The 24,623-nt window shown below is 49.2% G+C and overlaps 1 protein-coding gene and 1 long non-coding RNA gene across 2 annotated transcripts; both read right to left on the reverse strand.

The window, feature by feature from the left end:
- Positions 1–15,947: 15,947 nt before the first annotated feature.
- Positions 15,948–18,188, reverse strand: LOC104671889. The gene is made up of 2 exons (XR_004059973.1): positions 17,595–18,188; positions 15,948–17,481 (listed from the first exon to the last, which is right to left on the reverse strand). It is a non-coding gene; the product is annotated as an uncharacterized LOC104671889 (long non-coding RNA).
- A 626-nt stretch (positions 18,189–18,814) lies between these two features.
- Positions 18,815–24,161, reverse strand: LOC104671885 (putative uncharacterized protein encoded by ZNF503-AS2). The gene is made up of 2 exons (XM_010375538.2): positions 23,765–24,161; positions 18,815–20,556 (listed from the first exon to the last, which is right to left on the reverse strand). Exons 1-2 carry the CDS (start codon positions 24,019–24,021, stop codon positions 20,277–20,279), a joined length of 537 nt encoding a protein of 178 aa, XP_010373840.2. The 5' UTR covers positions 24,022–24,161; the 3' UTR covers positions 18,815–20,276.
- Between the last annotated feature and the right edge of the window lie 462 nt (positions 24,162–24,623).

Consider the following 24,623-nt stretch of genomic DNA (forward strand, 5'->3'; position numbering starts at 1 on the left):
GAGAGGTTTCCAGGGCCCTCTTCAAAGTACTTGCACATATGTGAGGGGATTGAGGATGATCTGTGCTCCAAAGCCCCTCCAGTATCTCCCAATCAGAACAAATTGAATTTTTAAAAATATATATTAAATACCATCATAATATCTAGCATGAGTGTTCATTCCATAAATGTTAATTTATTATTCTCAGTGCCTCTAGTTTTCCTTTTTAATTTTTTTTTTTTTTTTTTTTTTGAGACAGGGTCCCAGGCTGGAGTGTAGTGGCACAATCACAGCTCACCACAGCCTCGACCTCAGGGCTCAGGTGATCCTCCTGCCTCACCCTCCCAAGTAGCTGGGACTATAGGCACTCACCACCACGCCTGGCTAATTTTTTTGTACTTTTTTTGTAGAGACAGGATTTTGTCATGTTGGCCAGGCTGGTCTTGAATTCCTGGGGTCAAGCGACCCACCCACCTTAGCCTCCCAGAGTACTGGGGTTACGGGCATGAGTCACCGCATCTGGCTGTTTTCCTTCTCTTTAGGTCTTAAAAGGTTTTGTCATTGTTTCCCTGTTAAAATGCAAACAATAGGACTGAGCATGGTGGCTCATACCTATAATTGAGCACTGAGACCAGCCGGGGCAACATAGTAAGATTCTCTTGCTAGAAAAATAAAAGTAAAGTAAAATGCAAACATTAGCTGGCTGTGGAGAAGGGAGTGGGTTTGAGGAAGGTGGGAGTGGGAAAGGAGCTTCTGCTTTTCACTCCATTTCTTCTGTGATTTTGGTAACATGCATATACTACTTTTATAATTAAAAACAAAAAAGGAGGAGATTGGCACAGAATAGAGAATTTACCATGAAAACTACTATCTGCTAATCTCTTGGTACTATTTTAACAAATCCTGAAAACAGCAGTGAGAAACAAATCTTATTTCCCATTTTACCTGGAACTCGCTGCAACTCCAAGTCCTTGGCTGGGCTTGGGAGGCAGGTCATCGCTGACTTGGAGGAGGGGGACTTACGTTGGACTTTCAAGAGGGAAAGAGAACCCATCCAACTGTCTTATTTCCAGTGGGAGCACCTTTCCAGAATCCCAACTTGACTTGGAGAGGTTCTGCCACTTGGAAATTGGGGAAGGGTTCCTCCCACCCTCAATTAAAATACACAGAACTTGGCAGTCAGTTCATTAAAGTGGTCCCCCATATCTATATTTTTCTGAAGTACTCCCAAAGCAATTTGGATTTATGATCATCCCAAATTGCTTTAGAAATCATCTACTCCAGTTACTGATGAGGGAAACTGAGGCTTAAAGGGCAGAAGGGACTTGCCCAAGGTCACCCAGCAAATAAGCAGGTGACTCCAGGCCACAAAAGAAAACAGGACTCTTCCTATGTCCCACTGAAAACAGGATAAGGAGGCTGGGAGGAGCACCTGAAAGATGCCATTTCACATCTAATCGCTTCTTGTCACGTTGCAACCATTTTCCTCATATGGAGCCTCAAGCTGATGGATCAGAAATAACATTTTGAAAGTTATATCTGCAAGGAAATGGCTATTAATGTTCTTCCTCTCCTTTTAGAGCGCCGAGGAATACATATTAATTTTCTCTCTATTTATATTGCCTATTTGCAAATTGTATTCACTACTCCGTGCTCCAATTTGTCCTACCCCTGAAGAGATTATGATGAATAAATGTGTTCCTGGAAATAAAATAAAAAATTTGTCACCAAGATTTATTTTTATAATTATTTGTGGGGATTATTTTAGAATATATGGGGGGGCAATAATAATAATGTGCACATGAGGGTTCTGTTGTGACTTACCAATATTAATTCCAATTCTCTTCCCACTTCTCCAAAAGAAGCCCAGGCTCTCTTCGCCACTGTGAACCCAGGGCAAAGCAAGTATCAAGTGCACCTGGCACCACCAGTGCCAGAGTCTGAGGGCCAGATGAAGGTTGATACTGCTGGAGCCTTGTGGTGGGCAGTGCCCTAGCCTAGAAGAGCTGGGTTCAGGAGCTAGCTTTGCTACTAACTTGCTAGGTGCTCATAGATGAATCCTTGCACTCCTAAGGTCCTCAGTTTCCTCAAATGCGAACTGATCTAAGGTGCTGTTGATTACTTAGATAAAAATGCACATCTCCTCAAATCTATTGTATATTTCAAAATACTAGGAGAGAATAATTTGAATGTTCCTAGCATAAAGACAAATATGTAAATATATTTGAACTATATTGAAATATAGCTGAACTATATTGAGGCTGGGTGCAGTGGCTTACACCTGTAATCCCAGCACTTTGGGAAGCTGAGGTGGGAGGATCAGTTGAGCTCAGGAATTTGAGACAAGCCTGGGCAAGATGGTGAGATCCCCATCTCTACAAAAAAAATTGTTTTTAATTAGCTGGGCATGGTGGCACACACCCATGATCCAAGCTATTTGAGAGGCTGAGGCAGGGGGATCCCTCGAGCCCAGGAGTTGGAGGTTGCAGTGAGCTGCAATTGCATCACTGCACTCCAGCATAGGCAACAGAGCAAGACTCCATCTCAAAAAAAAAAAAAAAAATTACGTTTATCTGATCTTTACAAATTATATGAATGTATTATATGTATTCCCAAGATATACATATATATTATGTATCAATAAAAATAAAAGAAAGAGAATAAGTACTACTCACTAGTAGATACTTATTGAGCACCTACTATGTGTAGAGCACTGGAAGGACAAATAGTAACAAGACAGATACAGTCCTTACTCCTGTGAGGCTTACATTATGGTGGGAGAAGACAGCTAACAAGTAGAAACATAATTTCAAGTAAGCAAAATACCTCATTTCAGATAGCAGTTATCTATACCGTGAAGACAAAAGTGGACAATGTGAGACAGGGTATGGGAGATGGGGGGTGCTAACCTAGGCACAGTGTCCAAGATCTTTGCTCGCCCTCCAAAGCCTTTTTCTTATGAAATCCTTGAGGAGTGCATCACAGACTGGATTTTGGCCCCACTCACCCCTTCTGCACAATGCTATTGTGATGCACAAACTGCACAGCCTCAGACAGCTGTGGAATATTCTGGGAAGGCCTCTCTCAAGGGAGCAACATTTGAGCTGAAGTCAGAATCATGAGATGGAGCCAGCCATGGGAAGGCCTTGGGAGAAGTGTTTGCAGGGGGAATAGCAAATACATTCTTTTAGTTTCATGTATCACTTTGCTTATGTTTGAGTGGTGAACTTGAACTCAAGTGTTTCCAAGGACAAAGTGTCACCCCAGCCAGAAAGAAGAGTCTTCCAGTACAGCTGCACCTGGCTTTGATTTGCTCCTCGGCTCCAAATCACAGGTAGGCTAAGGCTTCAGGATGCAGCAGCTGGAAGCAGAGTCACTCATGGACACACAGAGGTTCCACAGCTCTATAAAGCATCTGTGGTTTTCTTGAAGAGGGAAACACAGAAGGAGTGCTGGCCCTTAAGCATGTCTGCACTGGGACAGAATCTCCCGGACACACAAAAGCACACAAACAGTCTGGGTACAGTGGCTCACACCTGTAATGCCAACACTTTGGGAGGCCAAGGCAGGTTATCACTTAAGGTCAGGAGTTTGAGACCACCATAGCCAACATGGTGAAACACCATCTCCCCTAAAAATACAAAAATTAGACAGGTGTGGTGGCGGGTGCCTATAATTCCAGCTACTTAGGAGGCTGAGGCAGGAGAATTGTTTAAACCGGGGAAGTGGAGACTGCAGTGAGCTGAGATCACACCACTGCACTCCAGCCTGAGTGACAGAGCGAGATTTTGTCTCAAAATAAAAAGAGAAACAAGAAGCCCACAAACATACATGTAAGCACACAGCCACGTGAGACACATGTCAACCTTGGATCCATGTGTTCCATCTCACGGCTATGGTCTGAACCCTGAACCCCATTCCTAAGCACACCCTGGTCTCCCATCTCACTGAAATAGCTACTAGTAGCCAGTAGAGAATGCAGACATTATAGATACCCGTACATCTTTAGACCTGAGAGGATTTATAGCTTATGCTAAGGTGATAGAAATTTATTCATTCAGTTCATTCGTTCAAAAAATACTAGTTGAGTGCCTACTATCTGCCTGACAGGAATCTAAACTCTGGGGACATAGCTGTAAAAAAAACAAAAGAAAGTGTCTACCCTTGTGGAGCTTATTTTCAGTAGGAGAACAGAAAATAAATGACGAGGTCAGGCGTGGTGGCACTTTGGGAGGCCGAGGTGGGTGGATTGCTTGAGCCCAGGAGTTCAAGACCAGCCTGGCAAATGTGGTTTCTCCTGTCTCTACAAAAATACCAAAAAATGTGCAAAAATGACTGTAGACCATATGTGAACAAAGAAGTTTGGCTATGTTCCAATAAAACTTTATTTATAAAAATAGTGGTAGACCACATTTAACCAATGGTTTGTCAAATACTGGTATAAACACTATTTGTGGTATTGATATTACATATACTGTGTATGTATACATAGTCACACACACACCCACATATAACTTAGATACGATATTATTTTTTTCTAAAGTTCACCTTAGTATATTCTTATGGGCTTGTTGCATGTCTGTGTGTTTATGTTAAACAACATTATGAACACACTGAAATAAACCTTGGAGAAATGTAAAAAAAAAAAAAAAAAAAAAAAAAATTAGCTGGGCATCGTGGTACACGCCTGTAGTCCAAGCTACTCGAGAGGCTGAAGTAAGAGGACCACTTGAGCCCAGGAGGATGAGGATGCAGTGAGCTATGATCCCAGCACTCCAGCCTGGGTAACAGAGCAACACAAGAAAAAAAGAAAGGAAAGGGAAGGGGAAGGGGATAAGGAAAATACAGTGTGATGAGTGCTGTGGAGAACAGTGCAGCAGAGAAGGGGGACAGGAGTGCCGGGTACATAGGGTGACCAGGGAAGGCCCTACTGAGAAACTGAGATGAAACTGAGATCTGCAGGAAGTGGGGGAGAGTCAAGTAAACTTCTAGGGTGGAAATGTGCCCAGCAATAGGAACAGCAAGTGCAAAGGCCCTGAGGCAGGAGGATGCCTGGCACGTTGGGGCTGGAGTTAGTGATGGGGGATAGTAATGATAAGTGAAGTCATAGGGCAGGTGTGAAGGGGGCAAATCATGTAGGGCCAAATAGGCTGAGGTTAGGACTTGAGTTTGTACTCCACCTAAGATGGAGAGGGTTTTTTGTTTGTTTTGTTTTTGTTTTTGAGACCGGGTCTTCCTCTGGCACCCAGGCTGGAGTGCAGTGGAATGATCCCAGCTCACTGCAGCCTCAAACTCCCAGGTTCAAGCAATTCTCCCACCTCAACCACAAGAGGACCTGGGACTACAGGTGCGCATCACTACACCTGGCTAATGTTTTTTAAAATTTTTTGTAGCGATGAGGTTTGGCCATGTCGCCCAAGCTGATCTCAAACTCCTGAGCTCACGGGATCTGCCTGCCTCGACCTCCCGAAGTGCTGGAATTACAGGCGTGAGCACTCCCGGCTGAATCGGGGGTCCTAAGCAGAGGATGGGCCTGATCTGACTCACATTTTGTAAAGACTGCTCTGGCTGGCTGGGCGCAGTGGCTCATGCCTGTAATCCCAGCACTCTGGGAGGCCAAGGTGGGCGAATCAGGAGGTCAAGAGATAAAGACCATCCTGGCCAACGTGGTGAAACCCCGTCTCTACTAAAAATATAAAAATTAGCTGGGCGTGGTGAGGCACATCCGTAGTCCCAGCTACTCAGGAGGCTGAGGCAGGAGAATCGCTTGAACCCGGGAGGTGGAGGTTGCAATAAGCCGAGATCAGGCCACTGCACTTCAGCCTGGCAACAGAGTGAGACTGTCTCTCAAAAAAAAATAAAATAAAAGACTGCTCTGGCTGCTGTGCTGGGAATGGATATCATGGAGAAGGGACAGAGGCCAGGAGGCCAGACAGCAGCCTGTCACAGGAATCCTGTGGACTGTGAACAGTGACTGGATGTATTTTGAAGATGGCATCAACAGAATTTTCTGATGGATTGGACATGGAAAGTGTAAGAAACCAATAGTGAAGCGTAGCTCCAAGGTGTTTGCCTGAGCCACCAGCAGGATAGAGTTGTCATGCTCCATCCCTCACTTTCTGCCAGTCTCAGCTTCATCTCACTTTCTCAGTGGGGCCTTCCCTAATCACCCTGTCCATCCTGGTGCTCCCGTCCCCCTTCCCTGCTGTATGGTTCTCAACAGCACTCATTACTCTCTATTTACTTATTTATTTTTGATTCCCCTACTGAAAGTAAGCTCCACAGGGTGGAATTTCTGTTTTTTGTTGTTTTTGTTTTTTTGTTTTTTTCACTACTCTGTTCCCAAAGTGTAGCTTCAGTCAGGCAGATTGTAGGCATTCAACAAATAGTTTGATTTTATTTTTTGTTGTGTTTTGTTCTGCTTGACAGAGACAGAGTCTGGCTCTGTCCCCCAGCCTGGACTGCAGTGGCGAGATCTCAGCTCACTGCAACCTCTGGCCCCCAGGTTCAAGCGATCCACCCTCCTCAGCCTCATGAGTAGCTGGGACCACAGGCACACACCACCATGCCCGGCTAAATTTTGTAGTTTTTGTAGAGACAGGCTTTCACCATGTTGCCCAGGCCAGTCTCGAACTCCTGAGCTCAAGCGATCCGCCTGCCTCGGCCTCCCTACGTATTGGTGATTACAGGCTGAGCCACCACACCCAGCCCAACAAATATTTTTTCAATAAATGAATTGAAATGGATGAGCAAATTAGAGGGTGAAGGGCATCAGGGGTCATTTTTAGACCTGGTAAGTTTGAGATTTTTTGTTTTGCTTTGTTTTGTTTTTTGAGACAGTCTTGCTCTGTCGCCCAGGCTGGAGTGCAGTGGCACGATCTCGGTTCACTGCAACCTCCGCCTCCCAGGTTCAAGTGATTCTCCTGCCTCAGCCTCCCAAGTAGCTGGGATTACAGGTGCCCGCCACCACACCTGGCTAATTTTTTGTATTTTTAGTAGAGAAGGGGTTTTACCATGTTGCCCAGGCTGGTTTCAAACTCCTGAGCTCAGGCAATCCGCCTGCCTTGGTCTCCCAAAGTGCTGGGATTACAGGCATGAGCCCCAAGCCCGGCCTAAAATGATTTTGATGTTTATTTTTCGTTGGCAGGGTTTTAGAGACAGGGTCTCGCTGCCACCAAGGCTGGAGTGCAGTGGTGCAATCAGAGCTCACTGTAACCTCAAAATCTGGAGCTCAAGTGATCCTCCAGCCTCAGCCTCCCAAAGTGCTGGGATTACAGGCGTCAGCCATGTGCCTGGCCTTGACTTTGAGGCTTATAAGTAGAGACGACAAGAAGGAAATTGGATACGAGTGTGGAGTTCAAGAGACAGATCTGGACTAGAGTTAGAAATTTGGGAGTCTTCAGCTTTCAGGTGGCATATAAAGTCACAAGACAGGATTAAAAAGATCTGAAGATTGAGCCCTAGAACCCTCCAACAGTTAGAGGTCAAAGAAAATGGAAGAATCACAAAGAGATTGAGAAGGAGCAACTGGAGAGGAAAGGAAGAACCGAAGGCAAGTTAGGGCTTGGGAACCAAGAAGAGAAAGTGATCGGAAAAGACAAGGTTCCCAAGGTGAAAACCAATCTTGCCAAGGATCACCAGGGGATGTTGAAAGCATGGAGTGAATAGGATATTTGCATGGCCTCTAAAGTATCACCTCACAGGCCCGGCGCGGTGACTCACGCCTGTAATCCCAGCACTTTGGGAGGTCGAAGAGGGCAGATCACTGGAGGTTAGGAGTTTGAGACAAGCCTGGCCAACATGGTGAAACCCCGTCTCTACTAAAAATACAAAATTCAGCCAGGTGTGGTGGTATATACCTGTGATGCCAGCTACTCAGGAGGCTGGGGCAGGAGAATCACTCGAACCTGGGAACTGGAGGTTGCAGTGAGCTGAGATCATGCCGTTGCACTCCAGCATGGGCGACAGAGTAAGACTCCGTCTCAAAATAAATAAATAACATAAAATAAAAAATAGACACAAAGTGTCACCCCACAGACAAAGGGGAATTTACAAAGGGGAAAATGTACCTCTACAGTGGAGAGATCTAGGGGTCACAACCCTAACCAACAGCTCAGACAACATCTCCAAGGGTGATACGACCTCACATCATGGGCCTCTGATGTGATTCGATGGGAAGTACACACCACCTGCATGCTGTTCTTACCATAAAAAATTTAACCAGAATCCATGGGTGAGGAAACAGACAAATCCAGAAAGTGGAATATTTTATAAGACAATAATGCTAGACTGTCCAAAATAATATAATGAAAAGACAAAAAGGCTAGGAGAACTGTTCTAGATAAAAATGGACCAAGGAGACATGACAGCCAAGTCAAATGCATGCTTCTTTATTGAACACTGGAACTGGAAGAGGGACAGCTAAAAAGACATGATAGGGACAACTGGGAACATTTAGATGTGAACTGTTTGATGATATTACTGACAATATTGAATTAACATTACTTTTCTTCATTGTGCTGTCTTGTGGTTTCATAAGAGAATATCCTTTTCCTTAGGACATGAAGAAATTAAGAGTAGCCATCAAGATGCCCACAGATTTCAAATGGTTCCCAAAACTTGTGTGTGGCAGGGTGGGGAGAACAGGGAGAACCAATGTGGCAAAGTGTTGCCAGCTGGTGAGTTGAGGTGAAGGGTATTGGGCATTCATTGTCCTATTCTTTACATGGTTTTCATATGTTTGAAAATGTTATAAATAAATACAATATGAAGGACTGAAAGGAAGATGGCATGATCAACTGCGTCCAGTGCTGGTTAAAGGAAAGTAAATGGAGGACTGAGAATTAACATTGGATTTAACAATTTGTAAGTCATTGGTGACCTTGATGATCTGGACAGCAAAAGAGGCAGGTAGGGGCCAGACGGAAAAGAGCTGACTAGGCCTCACTTTGAGGACAACGGGAGTAAAATTAAGCACATTGGCATTTTAGAGCAATCAATCTGACAGTTTGGGAAAGGATGGCTGAGAAGGGAGAGAGTAGGAAAATGTCCTCACAGACTCTGAAAGTTTATCCTACCCCTAGAAAGGGTGGCAAGGGCCTTAAGAGAGAGTGCAGCTAGAGGGATACAAGGGGACAGAAGGGGATGCTTGCAAAGAGATTGCCGCCCAACTGCCTTGATGTAATAATACCTGCTTGGGAGCAAAGGATGAAGGAGCTTAGATGCTGTCATTCTCCAAAATACCACATGATAAGTTCCGTTTGGGACATGATGCATTTGAAAGCCTTCATACATTGTGTCCTCCTCTGGGGAAAGCAACAGATGGGACTCTCTAGGACCAACAGCCTGCCCAAGCACCCATGAGTCATTCCCACACTGCACTCTGTGCCTCTGACGTCTGCACCACGCTTAGGGTGCTGGGGGCCACGGCTTTGGGTGTGATAGTGACCTGAAGATGCTTTTGTTTGTAAAGTCTCTGAATCCTGGGAATCCCTCTCCCCAGAACACCTTCCAAGTCCTGCTGTTCATGTGAACAGGCTTTCCCTAATGGTCCAGTCTTTGGTGACTGCTCCAGGGTATGAAATGTCAATTTAATGCATCTTCCTTGGGCCTGACATTGATGCCTGCTGTTTGGTGGTGTTATGTCCATGCATATCTGTTCCTGACTTCCCAACTAGGTGGTCAGTTCCTTGAATGAAGGGAATCCAGTTTATATCTCAAAATATTCCCAGCCTTGCCCAGAATGGATAATCAATAAACTGGAAAGAAGAAGGAGATGGAGAGAGGGAGGAGGAGGAGGATGAAGGCCATCAGTTAACACTCTTCATACTCAAGATGCCCTAAAAGCTTGCTGTGTTGACTTCTAACCGTGGGGACCACTTCTCATTTCTATGGGGGGTGAGAGTGGAGTTACCTGGAGGCCATTGCTGTCAACCCCCCTAATTCCTGAGTTAGAAGCCCTGGTAGGAAGCCTCCCTGAAACAGCCCACTGTGCTCTCTCCTGAAGCTGTTTGCAGTAAGTGACTCACCCAATTAACAGCATCTACATAACAAAGACTTACCGGGCTGCAGAGGTCACAGAGACTGTGAAGTGTGTCTTTCGTGTATACTCTGGAGAAGGTTCACTAATTACCAGTCATTTCCACTCCTCAAGAGCCTGTCAGCCTTTGAGAAGCAAGGGATAAAAGAATCCCCAAATTCCCACCCCACACCAATCACTTCTACCTCCCCAACCCACCCCTGCATTTCAAACCTGTGACTAATAAGTGCCAGCGATGGGTCTCTGCCCACCTGGCTCAGAGTGAGAAGGGAGGAAGGGAGAGGGATGAGGTTGCCTCCACTAGGAGCATTTGTTAGTAAAAGGCAACTAGGAGGCTTGCAACATTGTCTCTGTTAAACAAGTAAGCAAACAAAACAAAACTTGTATTGCTTTTTTTCAATGTATAAAGTATGAATGTTTGTAGTGGAAACTACAGGTGAGCAAGAAAAAGTTAAAATCACCCACGACCCCACCCCTAAGATGACCAGCGGTCCCATAGATGCCCTTGCAGCCAGCTTTCTAGGTGGTATGTATTTGCTGTGGGTGGGTGTGCGCCCCTGCTCTTTCACAACCAGCTTTTTCCATTTAATGATATATCTTCAACATCTCTTCCCATGAGCACATGGAAAGAATGTTAGCGGTGTCAGGGATGCTTAACTGGGTTAGCAGAGAAGGTGTGTTTTGGTCATTAGAGCCTGGGAGGGAGGCATTGCCAGGATTTCTGAAAGCTGAAGGAAGCTGTTGTGAGACCACAAAGAGCCCTTACTTTTGGAACCTGAGCAAGTGACTCTCTCTCTGTGAACCTCAGTCTCCTCATCTGTAAATGGGGATAACAATATATGCCTTATAGGATTGTTGCAAGGATTAAGGGAGATCCTGGTTGTGAAAAAACTACACAAGTATTCAATGTTTTATTACCCATTTTAATAAGTGTTCATTAATGAGTGCCTGCTTGTTACTTAGCTCTCTGCTAGTCTGTGTTGAGAGTATAAAGAAGGCATCTGGTTCAGCCCTGGAGGAGCTTAAGATCTAATTGGAAAGTTAAACACACACATATACACAAAAAGCTAAACAATAAGAATTTAAATAGCTAATAAAAGATATCATCAATTAGTAGATAATTAAGTGCCAGATGAGTGGCACAGACAGCAAGCACTCCAGGGGTTCAGAGGTAAGAAAGAACACAGTGGATAATAATAATGACCACTTTGAGCACTCTTTCTGTGCCAGGCACATGCATTGTCTCATTTAATTTACCCATCGACCATATGAAGTAGAGATCATTATTACATCCATTTGGCAGAAGAGGAAACTGACACTTCAGAGAGGTGAAAAAGCTTGCCCCAGGTCACACATCTAGCAAGCGTGGTACTGCTGTTCCTTGGACCCGAGCAGTCATGCCCCAGAGACCACCACATGCTGAAGCACCATGCTCTACTCAGATGGAAGGAGGGGCAGGGTGGTGCCGTGTCCTAAGCTGGATGGTACAAGAGGGAGCCTCATGAGTACAGACAAGACAGAGAAGGGTATGTTGGTGCAGGGGGAAGATTCCAGGCTGGCTGGCTGGCTGGTCCTCAGGGACAGTGGAAAGCAAGCCTTGACAGTAAGACTGAAGGAGAGTGGCCAGGCATGGTGGCTCACGCCTGAAATCCCAGCACTTTGGGAGGCCGAGGTGGGTGGATCACTTAAAGGCCAGCAGTTCAAGACCAGCCTGGGCAACATGGTGAAACCCCATCTCTACCAAAAATACAAAAATTAACCAGGTGTGGTGGTGGGCGCCTGTAATCCCAGCTACTCAGGAGGCTGAGGCAGGAGAATCGCTTGAACCTGGGAGGCAGAGGTTGCAGTGAGCCGAGATTGTGCCACCGCACTCCAGTCTGGGTGACAGAGTAGGTGACACTCCGTCTCAAAAAAAGAAAATTTGAAGGAGAGAAGCTAAGGCACATGAAATGCTTTTTGGCAGAAAATGAATTGTCCGTGAGGGTTTGGAGCAATGTGGGATCCAATCAAAACCTTTGGGAAGGTAGGACTAGGGGAGGCTACCGTAGGAGGATTTCAGATGGCTGCTGAGGAGAACTGAGGTTGAGGCAGAAGCATTTCGGGGAAGATGGAATGCCATCCTTCCTAAAAAACCCTTATTCCCCTACTTTTTATCTTTGTGACATTTTGGGTTAATCTACATTTGGTTCCGTGACTGCCAGCCTCATTCTGGCATGTTTACTAACTCCTTTCACACTTGGGTTCTGCAGGAAGTAACTCATTTGTTCCTTCCATAAATGCTTGTGGAGCTCCCATTTCAAAGGGAGAATTGGTCAACACAATCTGGGTGCTAATTATGATTAAGGGGGAAAGAGGTCAAAGATGATGCTAGTGGTCAGAGCCGATTCCCACCAGATCCCCCCAGTCCCTGCCCACAGCCTGGAAGACCCACCCTCCCCACACCAGCCAGCTCCCCAGGCCACTGTTGCCACTTCTCACTGCACACCCCCACCCCCGCTGAAGGGGCTGGTCCTCCTTTTCTTCTGAAGCAGCAGGGCAGGGAAACTGAGAACATGATAAAGCCTTTGACTCTTCAAGTAAAACGTTGTGAATATGAGAATGTGGTCAAAGAGCCGGTAGGAGTCACTGCAGGGCAGCATGTTCAGTTACAAAAGTGGGGACTAAGAAAGTCAAATCTTTAAAAATGTATTATATAACCTAAATATTAATTTTTTTGAGGGTCTTGCTCTCCCAGGCTGGAGTGCAGTGGCGCTGTCACAGGTCACTGCAGCCTCCATCTCCTGGGCTCAAGCTGTCCTCCCACCTCAGCCTCCTGAGTAGCTGGGGCTACGGGCGTGCACCACCACTCCCAGCTAATTTTTTTTAGTTTTTGTAGAGATAGGGTTGCACTATGTTGCTCAAGCTGGTCTCAAATCCTAACCTCAAGCGATTCTCCCACCTCAGCCTCCCAAAGTGCTGGGATAACAGCTGTGAGCCACCACACCTGGCCTAACCTATATTTATTGAATGCAGTTGATGTCTATGGTAGACTACATAGGGAATAAAAGTAAGATGACATCATTTGTGTCCTTATTAATGCCTTGATTAATGGAAAAGGTGAGGGGAAACAAAGGGGAAAAGTAGGGATAGAGACAGAAAAAGAAGAGAAAAGAAGAATAAACACTAAGCCCCGAGACATGAAGCATATTGGCCAAGGTCAAGGTTTGGGAAAGCGCAGTGCAGTGAGTAGGGAAAACCTACCTCTTCCCTGGTGCTTCCCCCCTATACTCACACAAGACCCCAAATGCCTCAGGCCACCACTTTCCCAAGGAAATGTCCCCTGGAGATTTTTCTGTGCCATTTATTGCATTCCTTAAATATTTTTGAGCACCCCAAGGTACCAGTTTCTTAAGCTCTTAAGCTCTGCTAAGAAGAAGCAGAGTTGATTGTTACCTAAGGCGGTCGATCCTGACAGTGTCCTTTGATGCCTTAGAAACCTTAATCAGAAATATTGGGTGTCATCCAAGCTTGTGGGAGGGAAGGACTAGAAGGGAAAAATTCTGTACATTCTCAAACCAGGTGGAGATAAAAATTATTTTCCCACTGGGCTTTGGTAAGAGGTAAGGTAATGTTGTAATCTACCTAGAATTGTGTCCAGGACACAGTAGGCACTCAATAAAACCAAGTGTGATTCTCTCACTCAATGCTGACATGACTGCTTCTCTTTATTGCATTGATCAATTTTTCTGCTGAAGTTGTTACCTGGTCAGGGTGGTATTCAGCCAGGCTGTGTGGTGCTGGGGTTCCACACAAGTACCCATCATAGGAACCCACAGACACAACTAAGAAGTAATCACCATTGGACCTGTTTAGAAGCCACCTGAACAGCCAGGCTATGGCAAATCAGTTGATGTTGCTGGTTGTGAGTGACCACGACTAGCTCTGATTAACTTATGCAGAAAAGGAATGTATCAAAAGGATATCAGGAAGTTCACAGAATCAGTGGGAAGACTAGAGACCTAGACTTGGGAAATGGACAGGAATTGTCAGTGGCTGGGAAATGGAAATGTGGTTGGCTATGCTACCACACCAGCTGAGTCAGGCCACTGCCTGAGTGGCTGCCATGATCACAGTGCACATGGCAGTGACTGTCCTCTCTGCGCCTCCTAGTCAATGCCATTGCACTGGGCTCACTGCTGCTACTGAGAAGAGTTTCCAAACTACCACAATCCTCTGCTCACCCTTTGAGTCTGAGACCCAGGTAGGGAGCATCCATTGATAGAGGGCAGAGAGAAGGAGGATGTGGCCTTTTCCACTTCAGTAATCAGACGCAGGCCCTGCTTTCCAACAAGGAAGAGGATTCAGATGTTAGGCAACCAAATGAGTAGGAAGAAATTAAATGTCCACCATGCAATACTTTACTGTAGCACTGAAGGTTAAAGGTATTACCACGCTTGCCTCCAGGTGTCTTTTGGCCATTCTAAAATACCAAAGCCATGCCATATTACTGTTTGTCTGCTTCTGAGGCTATTTCAGAAACTATACTTGAAGGCAAGTCTCTAATATAAGTTTCTAAAAACTGTTTTGGACCACTGCGATGGCATTTTTTTTTTTTTTTTTTTTTTCCTTTTCTGAGATGGAGGGTGGTATTTCTTGCTACAGTAGGTGAAGAATATGTCTGGCTACAATTATAAAAATCCCCAATTTCACTGGCTTAAATGAATAGGGATTTTTCTAACAAAATAAAAGTTTTGGAGAAGGAGGATTGTTGGTGATGGCTCAGTGTCCCAATGACATCAGGATTAAGTCTCTTTCTTCTGTTTTCTTGGACTTTCCCTCATGGTCACAAGATGGCTACTATAGCTCTAGATATTATGTCCAAGCTCATGCAAGGAAGGAGGGGAAAGGGAAGGGTCCAACCATAGGCATCATCCCCTTTGTTCATGAAAATAGAGTGCTTCTCAACACTCACTTCCTGCTTTGCCACCCCTGTACTTCGACTTGTTCCTCATTTGCCAAAATAGGTTGCATGGCCACCCAGCTACAGGGATGCAAGGGAAAGATGAAAACAGGATTGTCATGATTGGCCTATGCCAAATGCAAACCACTGCCCGGGCCTGGTACATTACTGCAGTGTTCAAATGAGGAAGGTGGAGGGAGGCGCATATCAGATAATATATCTAAATTCTGGTATCAGATTTGACCATTGCAGGATTGGAAGTTAGACACACAAGCATGGAGGACAAGGGCTTTCCAGGCAGAGGAGACAGAAGGAAAACACAAGGCATGTGGGGAGAACAAAGAAATTCAATTTGGCTGATGTGTAAGTAGTTGCACTTTTGGTAAACTATCCTAGAGAAGTAAAATCACTAATTGCAAGGATATAGACATAAGAAATTTTATTAGCAAAAAAAACCTGGTAACAATCTATGTGCCCATTAATAGGAGAATGGTTGAATAGGTGTAGTATATACATCCTATGAAACATTATGTCGCTGGCTGGCATGGTGGCTCACGCCTGTAATCCCAACACTTTGGGAGGCTAAGGCAGGTGGATCCCTTGAGCTCAGGAGTTCAAGACTAGCTGGGGCACCATGGAAAAACCCCATCTCTACAAAAAATACAAAAACTAGTCAGGCATGGTGGTGCATACCTGTAGTCCCAGCTACTTGAGGGGCTGAGGCGGGAGGATCACTTAAGTCTGGAAGGTCAAGGCTGCAGTGAGCCGTGTTTGTGCCACTGTACTCCAGCCTGGGCAACAAAGTGAGACCCTGTCTAAAATACTTACATACATATATACATTTTTTAAAAAAATTAAAATTACTATGTAGCTAAAAAATGAATATATTCATTCCATATCTATAGAGCCATTTATTATTTAGAAAGAATGAGCAAGTTGCAGAGACCCCAATATAATCCTATTTGTATAAACAGGCAATAACACAATAGCTCCACATATATGAATGTAGTTTATTATGAGCATGGAGCATAGTGAAAGGGGTAGAAGTTATACCCCAGGTCCTTAACAATGGATATCTTGGGAGACTGGGTGGGAAATGCAGAGGAGATGAGGAAGATCACTAATGTTTTTCTTTGTATATCTTTGAGTGTTTTCCTAGTTGAGGTGAACATGTGTTTCTTTCATAATTTTGGAATGCATCTTAAAGCTTTACAAAAGTAGTTTGGAAGTGGGTTATGAAGAGTCAAGTGTTACATTGTGTGATAGGGAGCCACTGAAGATTTTTGAGTAAGGGAATGATATGGTCAGGAAAATTAACCCAGTAGGAGTATGTATAACGGATTAGAGGCAGGAGAGGTGGAGGATGGGCAGAACAATTAGAAGGTTCTTGTAGCAGCAGTTCAGTCAGAAACTAGTAAGAACTGAACTGTGATAGCAATAATATGTGAAGAAAGGAAGAGGAAAGGGGGCGCAGGCTAGAGCCTTGAGACATATATGCCCAACACTGGGAGATGGTCATGGGTGGCATGTTTTTCCATTAAATTGTGTCAACCAACACATCTTGCATCTTGAAACCCTGAATAAATGGCTGTAATCCATGCATATTACTCTTCTCCCACCTCCTCCAGCATCCCCTTATTTGATATTTACAATAAAGGCATTCAAAATAATGTACGTTTTCATGAGATTTGTATCATCTTCCTCAATAAGTTGAGAACATCTTAGAATGTGAGAGCATACAGAATACTTACTGGTGGCCCCAAAAAGTGCAGTTTCATTCGTTCATCATAGTTGGTGGTTTACACAAATGCTCTTTCTTCATTTGTTCCTTGAAGGAACAGCCCCAGTCCCCTGGGAGTTTACCATCCAGTGAAGGGGACAGACTCTCAACAGGAAACTCTATTATAAGTGAGGGTAATGGGACGTGGGAGGACGCAGGAAAGTGATGTGTGAGCTGAGACCTGAAGGAAGAGGATGAGCAAGCCAGGTGAAGAGAAGGACAGGTCATTCCAGAGAGACAGCGAAAAGCAGGAGCAAAGCCCTTGAGGTGGGGAGTAGCATGGCACACTTGAGGAACTAAAAGGAAGCCTTGGGTAGCAGGAGTTCCGGGTGAGGGGGTGTGGAGGCAGACCAAGGCAGAAAGGCAAGCTGCGGCAGAGCCAGTGTAGACCCGCCAGCCAGGGGAGGCAAGCTCAACTCGTTCTCAAGAACAATGGGAACCCGGATGCTTTTAAGCAGAAGAGAAACACGGTTGGATTTGCTTTTTAAAGAAGGCACGCTGGCTTGGGCTGGGACTACAGGATGCTCAATGGTCCGTTTTTCCCATTAGGCTGGGAGCTGGCCAGGGGCTGAGATGACCCCATGCCATTTATACGGTTCTCCTCTGTGCAGATCCCCCTCCTGCTCTGCACCGGCCTCAGCTGCAAATGGTTGTGGTTAACAGGCTGGTACTCCCCCATCAGAAAAGTAAAAGTCCCCTTCCCTCCAATACTCCCCCAGGGTAAGGAGTCGGGATGCTCCAGATCTGAAGAAAAGAAGGAATAAGGATAAGGATGGGATGTGGGTGAGGCAAGGCCGATTTATTCTCTCTGTGCCTCAATTTCTTTATCTATGAAATGGGGCATTCATGGTACCTACCTCAGAGAGTCGCTGTGGGCGAGGACATAATTCATACGACATTTTCTAAATGGCACCTGGCACAAAATGAACAATCAAAAAGTGTTAGTTTTTGTTTTTGTTCTTCCTGAAGGATAGGTGGGACCCTGTGATCACGGACTATATTCCCGACTGTCCGAGAGCATGGCTGCTCACATCCGCAGAGAGAGCGTGAGGACCCCTGGGCCAGGAATAACAAATGACCTAAGTTTCGACAAATCTCACGTGCAAGTTTGGGCCTGGGATCCTAGTCCGCAGATGCTTCAGTTCCTATGACTTAAAAAGAGAGTACCCCCAGGTGAGAAAAAGGGAGCCGCCCTCTGCCCTCCCACGAAACCCGGTTCAGCCCGAGGCTTCCGGGGACGGGGGCGCTTGCGCGGGCCGTGACCTGAGATCCCGCTCCGGGGCGGTGGGGGCGGTGCCTGGCCTCGAGCTGGTGGGCCCGTGCGGCTGAGGGGCGGGACCGGCGCGTCAGCCCGCAGCCCCACCCCCAGCGGAAGTGCCGCCGGGGCCGCCCCTCCCTCCCGAGGCCAGTTCCCCTCGCCCCTCCCTCCCGAGGCCCGTTCCCCTCGCCCCTCCCTCGGCCCACTCTTCCTTGCGCAATTCGGCTCCCGGAGCTGGTTCTGCCAGGGCCCCAGCACCGGTCCAGAGAGGAGGCCCCGGGTCCGCGCGTCTGGCTGTGTCGGGCGGTGCTCTCTGTCCCTCCCACTCCCCAGCCCTCCTTTCCATTTCTTGGTTACCTGCGCGGCTGCAGGCGCCGCGGGGGACTGCACAGGTAAAGTCTCGGCAAGTGAGGGTGCAGGTGTGGGCACCTCCTGGGTCAGGCGGGCAGGGGAGAGGCCGACGGCAAGTGCCTGGCTTTAAAAAGATTGATTTTTTTTTTTTTACAGCGATTGTATTGAAAGTGGGGACTTGGGGAGGGCAGACACGGACCCTAGGAGCGCTGCAGGGCGCTGGGGAGACAGAGGGGCGGGACTGAAGCCCTGGGAGCTTGGGGGCCGGTTGCGTTAAGGCCCCGCAGCTTGCGCAGGCTCCGTGGTGCCTGGGAGGTGGTGCGCCGGTTGGGTGGGGGCGGGTCCAGGCCGCGGCGTCGGAGAATTGTTCCCCACCCAGTCCCCGAGGTGACTGGGTTTTGACAGTCTCCCCTCCCGGGCGCGCACATTCCCAGGTTTGGAGAATGAAAATCAATAAAATCGATGCAGTGGCAAAGAACACGAAACATGTTGGGTTATTATTATTTGTGTTTGTTAAATTCTTTTTGGTGGTTTTTTTCTTTTTTTAACTTGTTTCTTAGAAAAGGTGGTTTCGGCTTGGATAACGGCCTCAGAGAGGGACGAAAAACGCCCCCTGGTCTCCCAGCAGGGGCCGGGGGCCTGTCTTAGGTCCCAAGCCTCGAAAAACGTCCCGGGTCGGCCGTGCGGGGTCCGGCGGCGGGAGAGAAGCCCGGGGCACGCTCGGTTTCCGGATACGGCTATTCCCCGCACCTCACCCTCTGCCCTTTAGGGAGATGGCCCCCCTCCACCGACATTTCCCCGGTTCACCACCCCCACGCCCCAGGAACCGCGCCTCCTTCCCTCCCCCGCGCTCTCCCCGGCGCTTTAAATAATGATATTTGCATGCAGGGAGAGATTCATAAATATGTCAGGGCTGGTGAAATATAGGCAACATTTCAAACTTTCTATTTAAAAAACATGAATTATGGCCGCGGAAAATGTGTTCCCATTTAAAGGCGATACGAAGTATTTGGTGTCTCGTCCCCGGGCCCATCCATCACGCAGACAATAAAGAGAGTTTTTCGCCCTGACACCCGCGATTTATGGGCGCCCTTCTCTGCCCTCATCACTCACCCGCCGCGGCCGGCCTGGCGACAGGCCCCGCGGAGAGACGCGCGGCCGCCCCCGCGCGGGCTAGCTAGCGCACTTTGCGCCCTCGCCGGCCCCGCAAGATCTCGACTCCCAGAGGGAAGCACCCGCTCCCAGGAGTTGGGGGGATCGGTCTTGAGGGTCTGGGCAGCCGAGTGGGAGCGGAAACCACCCTGGTTCTCCCACCCCGCGCAGCCTCTCAGGGCTGGGGCCGAGCGCGCCGCGGCGGGGTTTTGCTAGCCTTTGCTGTGTCCTGGCCTCGCCGGCGCCGCGCCTGAAGTTTGCAGGGCAGGCGGCGGGAAGTTAGTTAAGCGCTGGCTCGAAGTGAGCACAGAGAACTGGGCAGGGGGTTACCCAGGCCAATTCTTGGGCCATTCCTCCCCAGGGAACGTGAAGCTGTCCCCAAGCTTTCTTGAGCCCCGCCGGGCGGATGCTTCTGGGCTAATCTTTCTGCAACTTTTACAAAGCCGCCTCCTCCCCAGTTTGATCTCTGCAAACACATCCTGGGCGTCCGCGGCAGCTTGGAAACTATTTTTACCGTCTAGGGCAGAGGAGTTGCATTGTAATAAGGAAGGCGAGGCGCCTTCTCTTGCGTTTCGCCCCGGGCCAGGCTGGGTCACCCAGTGTCCTCTTCGCCTCCGCCCCCCCCCCCCCGCCCCACCCTTCGCGCGCCCTCCAGAGCCGCCATCGAATCTGTTGCTAACTTGCAGCGCTCTGGGGGTTCTCCAAGATACAGGCTCAAGAGAGAGCCTTTGTCAAGGAAAGTTCGGGCTACCTCTGTAGGAGAATTTGCTTTCATTTTTCACCGCGGGCGAACCTGGCCAGGCGGGTTTCCGAAGCACCAGCAGAGCTGGGGGCTGCCAGGCAGCGAGAGGCTCCTCAACCTGGGGGCGCCGCTTGTCCAGCCTCCCTCGGAGGCCGGACTAGCAGCCGCCCAGGCACTAGGAGCCACCTCGAGTCCCGCGTTGGGCCGAGGTGTCGGCGTATACGCGAGCCGGGAGCCGTTTCCTGCAGGATGCCTGCGAGCTGGATTTATTCGGATAAATGCAGCGCAAACGACAGCCAGAGAAATCCCGTCGATTCTAAAAATGACAAGGTTGAATTTATTAGACTGAGATTCATGTGTAAGTGCAGGGAGATGAAAGTTATACAAACAGCTCCACGTCCAGTGTGAACACCACTGATCGCTTCCAGCTTCCAGGGCATGTAATTAACACATCTGAATATTTAGATATAGAGAGAAATATAAAAATACTCTTAAATTCTCCGTGTGTGGACATATATTTCATTTGAAAAAAATTATAGAACAAGTGTCCTTTTACAGCCCCTGCTTGGGTGTCATCAGGGCTGGAGATAGAACTTATGTCCAAATAACCACCCAGAGAATATTTTCTATAACCAGAGTGAGTCCCGCATCGCTGAGGGTTACGGTATCTACAGATCTTTAAATATCTGCAGCGTGGCGGAGGTGAAATAAATATATTTAAGAAAAGCAGGCGCGAAGATAACCGAGCCACTGTGTCCAAACAATATTTCTGGGCATGGAAATAAATTTCCTACAAGGTCGGCAGTGGAGAGTGCAGACAAATGGAGAGGCTTTCGGAAACCCTGTGTGGGGGCCACCGGTCCTGGACCCCATGCACCATGCAAGTTGAAGTGGGCTCTATTGGATGTCCGTGGCCTCCCCGCGTGACTGCTGCGAGAAGCTCGGCCCTGACGCCCAATACTGCAGCGCCCTGGGGGTCCTCCGAGATACAGGCGCAAAGAGCCTTCGCAGAGCACTGAACTGACATATCAGGTGGCAGGCCTGAGCTGCCCCGGGCAGCCCTTTCCTCGGAGACACTTCAGCTACCCCTCAATCCTGGCTCCACCTGGCTCTGGCAGTGGCTGTTTGGGTCTATAGATGTGGAGGAAGAGCGCAGAAAAGGGCGGGTCCGGCTCGATTCCGAGGCATCCCAAAGCAGGAAGCGGAGGCCACGGGGAAGAAGGCCACGATTTTTGCGCCTTCTAGAAGTCAGGCCCCACCCATACTCTTGGGGCACTAACTTGAGGCCACAGAGGCAGTTATCTGGGTGTATTTACTTATATCAGGCACACACACACACACAGTCACTACTGAGGCCCAGATGCCCCCGTGAGTCTTATCTACATATTTGAAAAGCCCGGGCAACGCCAACAGCGAGGTCGGCAACGCTGCAGCTGTGAAATTCCAAGGCCAAATACTAATTCCAGAATAGGGCAATTGTCCACCAGTCTCTCTCCCTCTTTTTCCTCTTCACCCCTCCAAACCCACCCAACCCTTAAACAGGAGCAGAGCTTCTCAGAGGCCTGCTCGGAAAGAGATTAGAGAGGACTTTGCCATGAGTTTCTAGGAACTGCACACTCCTGGGGCAACCCTGCCGCGGGAGAAATAACCAGGGCCCTTAGAACGTCCTACTCCAGGCAGTGTGACTGCGCACGAAGGGTTTATACGGCACACCGAGAAGAGGGAGCCAGAATGGGAAATACTCCCTGGCAAGTAAGAAAAGGGAAAAGGAAATGAAGGAAAGAGATGCGGGAGCCCAGAAAGACGCGGGAGAGGAAACAAAAAGGAGAAGGGAGACAGAAAAAAGAAATGACTGCCAGGAGAGACGCGCCGAGGAGAGCGCAGCCCGTGGCGAGACCCCGGGACAAGGCCGGGCCGCGGCTCCTGCACGCCAGGCTTCTCCCCTGCCCGGAGCAGCGGCGAGGGCCACATGGGACTGTCCCCTACTGGCCCCGCGAATCTGGGCCTTGCTCCCAGTCCGGTGGGGCAGACCTGGGTGCAAAGGCCTCCGCGCGCGCTTTCTCTTCCTGCTCCCGGGGACCGGGAGGCGGGGCAGGACAGGGGTGGGGAGGCCCCCGGGGGCGCGCGCCAGTCCGGGACTGTTTGGGTGCTCTGGGCCAGGCTTTCCAGCTCGCCGGGCCTGACCTGTCAGGCGGATTATCTTCGAGGGAGATTAATAGGGGAGGCGGGCTGCAATAATAATCGTTTTGTTTGATGTGACAACTCTGATAGGCGTTGATTTACTTACAAACTGATAGGCTTTTAATTGAGCGCCTCCGCCGAGCCCGAGATGAAAGGGAAGCGGCGGTGAAAGGCGGCCCGCCTGCCCTCCGGCCTCAATACTGATTAGCCATCTCGACAGTGAATAGTTCAAGGCATTTTCAAACTTTTTTCCTCAGCTCTCTCCCCTTCCTTCTCCTCCTCCCACCCGCTCCTCCAATGTCTGCCTTGCCCACTCCTTTTTTAGAGAAAACAAATCATTTCCACTGTGTGCAAATAAAATCCGCAGGACATCCACGCCAACCGCTGCTGGGGATTGAAGGCTTTAGGCCGGGCGCAGAGTAATTAATGGTCCCCACCTCCGGACCCGCGCGGCCTTCGGGGGTTTGGCCTCCTGCGCGAGGTGCGCAGGCTCGGACGCTGGCGCCTCCCAAAAGCCCCGGGCGTGCAGGCCCCCAGGCGCCCCCAAGCGCTCGGACCCTTGGAGTGGAGTTTTGAGAAAAGCGAACGCACGCTGACCACTGCCCGCATGCACGCAGCACAGCGCAGCCCTACGAGCGTGTGCGGCCACACCGGGGAACGCGGGAGCCACTCCCCGCTCACCCCCAGGCTTCAGGTGCTGAGGCTGCCTCCCCTGAGCCGCCGGCGTAATAAGATGCTGGAATTAGAGGAGAGGGGGAAGAGCTGAGTCTAGAGGCTGGGGAGGGACGCCCTTGGCTGTGTCACCCCCAGCCCTGCCGCAGCCCCCAGAATTTCAGTGCCCGGGCCTCGCGGGGAGGCCGCGGCTATAGCGGCCCAAAGCTGGGCTCGCGGCGTTGGGAGCACTACCATTGGTTGGGTGGACACCTAGACGGCCGCGGACTCAGTGACCAGGCACACATGGGCACACCCGAAGGATAAGAGCGGCTTCACAGACGCGCTGCCCCGCAGAGACAGCGTAGGACTGTCCCGCCCTCCGAAACGCGCACCTGGGACTCGCTCCCCGGAGACCAGACAATCTGTACAGCGTGGGGCCTCGCCACCCGCTCGCCGACTGACCTTCCTCAGATGTTGCACGGACACTACAAACCCCCTTGAATGCAGGTGTGCTCTTACACACTCACACTGACAAACACCAGCCCCAAACACACACCGCCTCGTTCCCCTCTTCTCTCCAAATGAGCTTCAGTCAAGTTACCATCTCATGAAGTTTACTAAGCCAAAGAATCAAGGGATAAAATCCAAACGCAGAAAAAGAATGCCTAGGAGCAAATTCTAAAACTCACCCCAGAAAGTTCTCGGAACCCTTGCGGAGTGGGAGACAGAGAAAGAATCGGGGGAGGGGAGTGAGGTGGGGCAGGGGAGTGAGATGGGCCGAGAGGAGAGGGCGAGCACGCCGAGGGCACGTTCTAGACCCGACCCCTGCGCGTACCCAGCTCAGCCCCAGGTGCGCGCCGGTCGAAACCGCGTCTCCAGGCTCGGCCCCCGCCCCCCGCGCGGGCACAGACTGGCTACCGACTCCCAGAGCTCCCAGCCCCACCATTTATCAAAAGGACTTGACAACAAAAGAAGAGCCGGGGCGGAAAAGCGGAGGAGGGGAGATTCAAAGTCTTCCAAGTCGTTCCGAGGAAGGGGGTGTGTCCTCCTCACCCACCCACCCCCCTCTTAATTTCTGCGAGTTTCTGGAGGAGACCCTCGAACCCGCTCCGGACGCTATCAGAGTCCCGATAACTCACGCAGCGCCACAGGCATGCATACACACTGGGCACCCAGGTCCAGGTACCCGGTGGCACGCACAGCGCCTCCCCTTTTCTTCCCAAACAACCCGAGTGACGGTGCAAATCGAGGGGAACGCGGCAGTCCCGCTCCGCTTCCCTGGAAGAATCCGCGTTCCCACAGGCAGCCGCCCCCTCCCTCTCTCCCTCCTTCCCTCGACTCTCCCAGCGCAGGTCGTTCCGACTCGGCGTTCCAATAAATTCTCGAGAGCAGCCCCAAGTGACCCTGGCTCCCCAGCCTGCGAGGATGGCGGCAGGTGGGAGAAGGTCGGGGAGGGGGCATGAGTGGGCCTGAGTCGTTTCTCCCCCATACACCCATGGCCAGGCCTCTTCCTCGCAGCCTCTCAGCCCTGGTTACGACCCGAGGGGG

This window comes from Rhinopithecus roxellana, chromosome 11, assembly GCF_007565055.1.
Source record: "Rhinopithecus roxellana isolate Shanxi Qingling chromosome 11, ASM756505v1, whole genome shotgun sequence".
Taxonomy (NCBI): domain Eukaryota; kingdom Metazoa; phylum Chordata; class Mammalia; order Primates; family Cercopithecidae; genus Rhinopithecus; species Rhinopithecus roxellana.

Bases quoted from the DNA above. Each gene is read 5' to 3' on its own strand.
- LOC104671885 (XM_010375538.2), bottom strand. From the start codon at position 24,021: ATGGTGGGGCTGGGAGCTCTGGGAGTCGGTAGCCAGTCTGTGCCCGCG. The intron at 20,557-23,764 runs GTGAGTTTTAGA...TGTCATTTTTAG, and splicing joins GGTTCCGAGAACTTTCTGGG to AATCGACGGGATTTCTCTGG.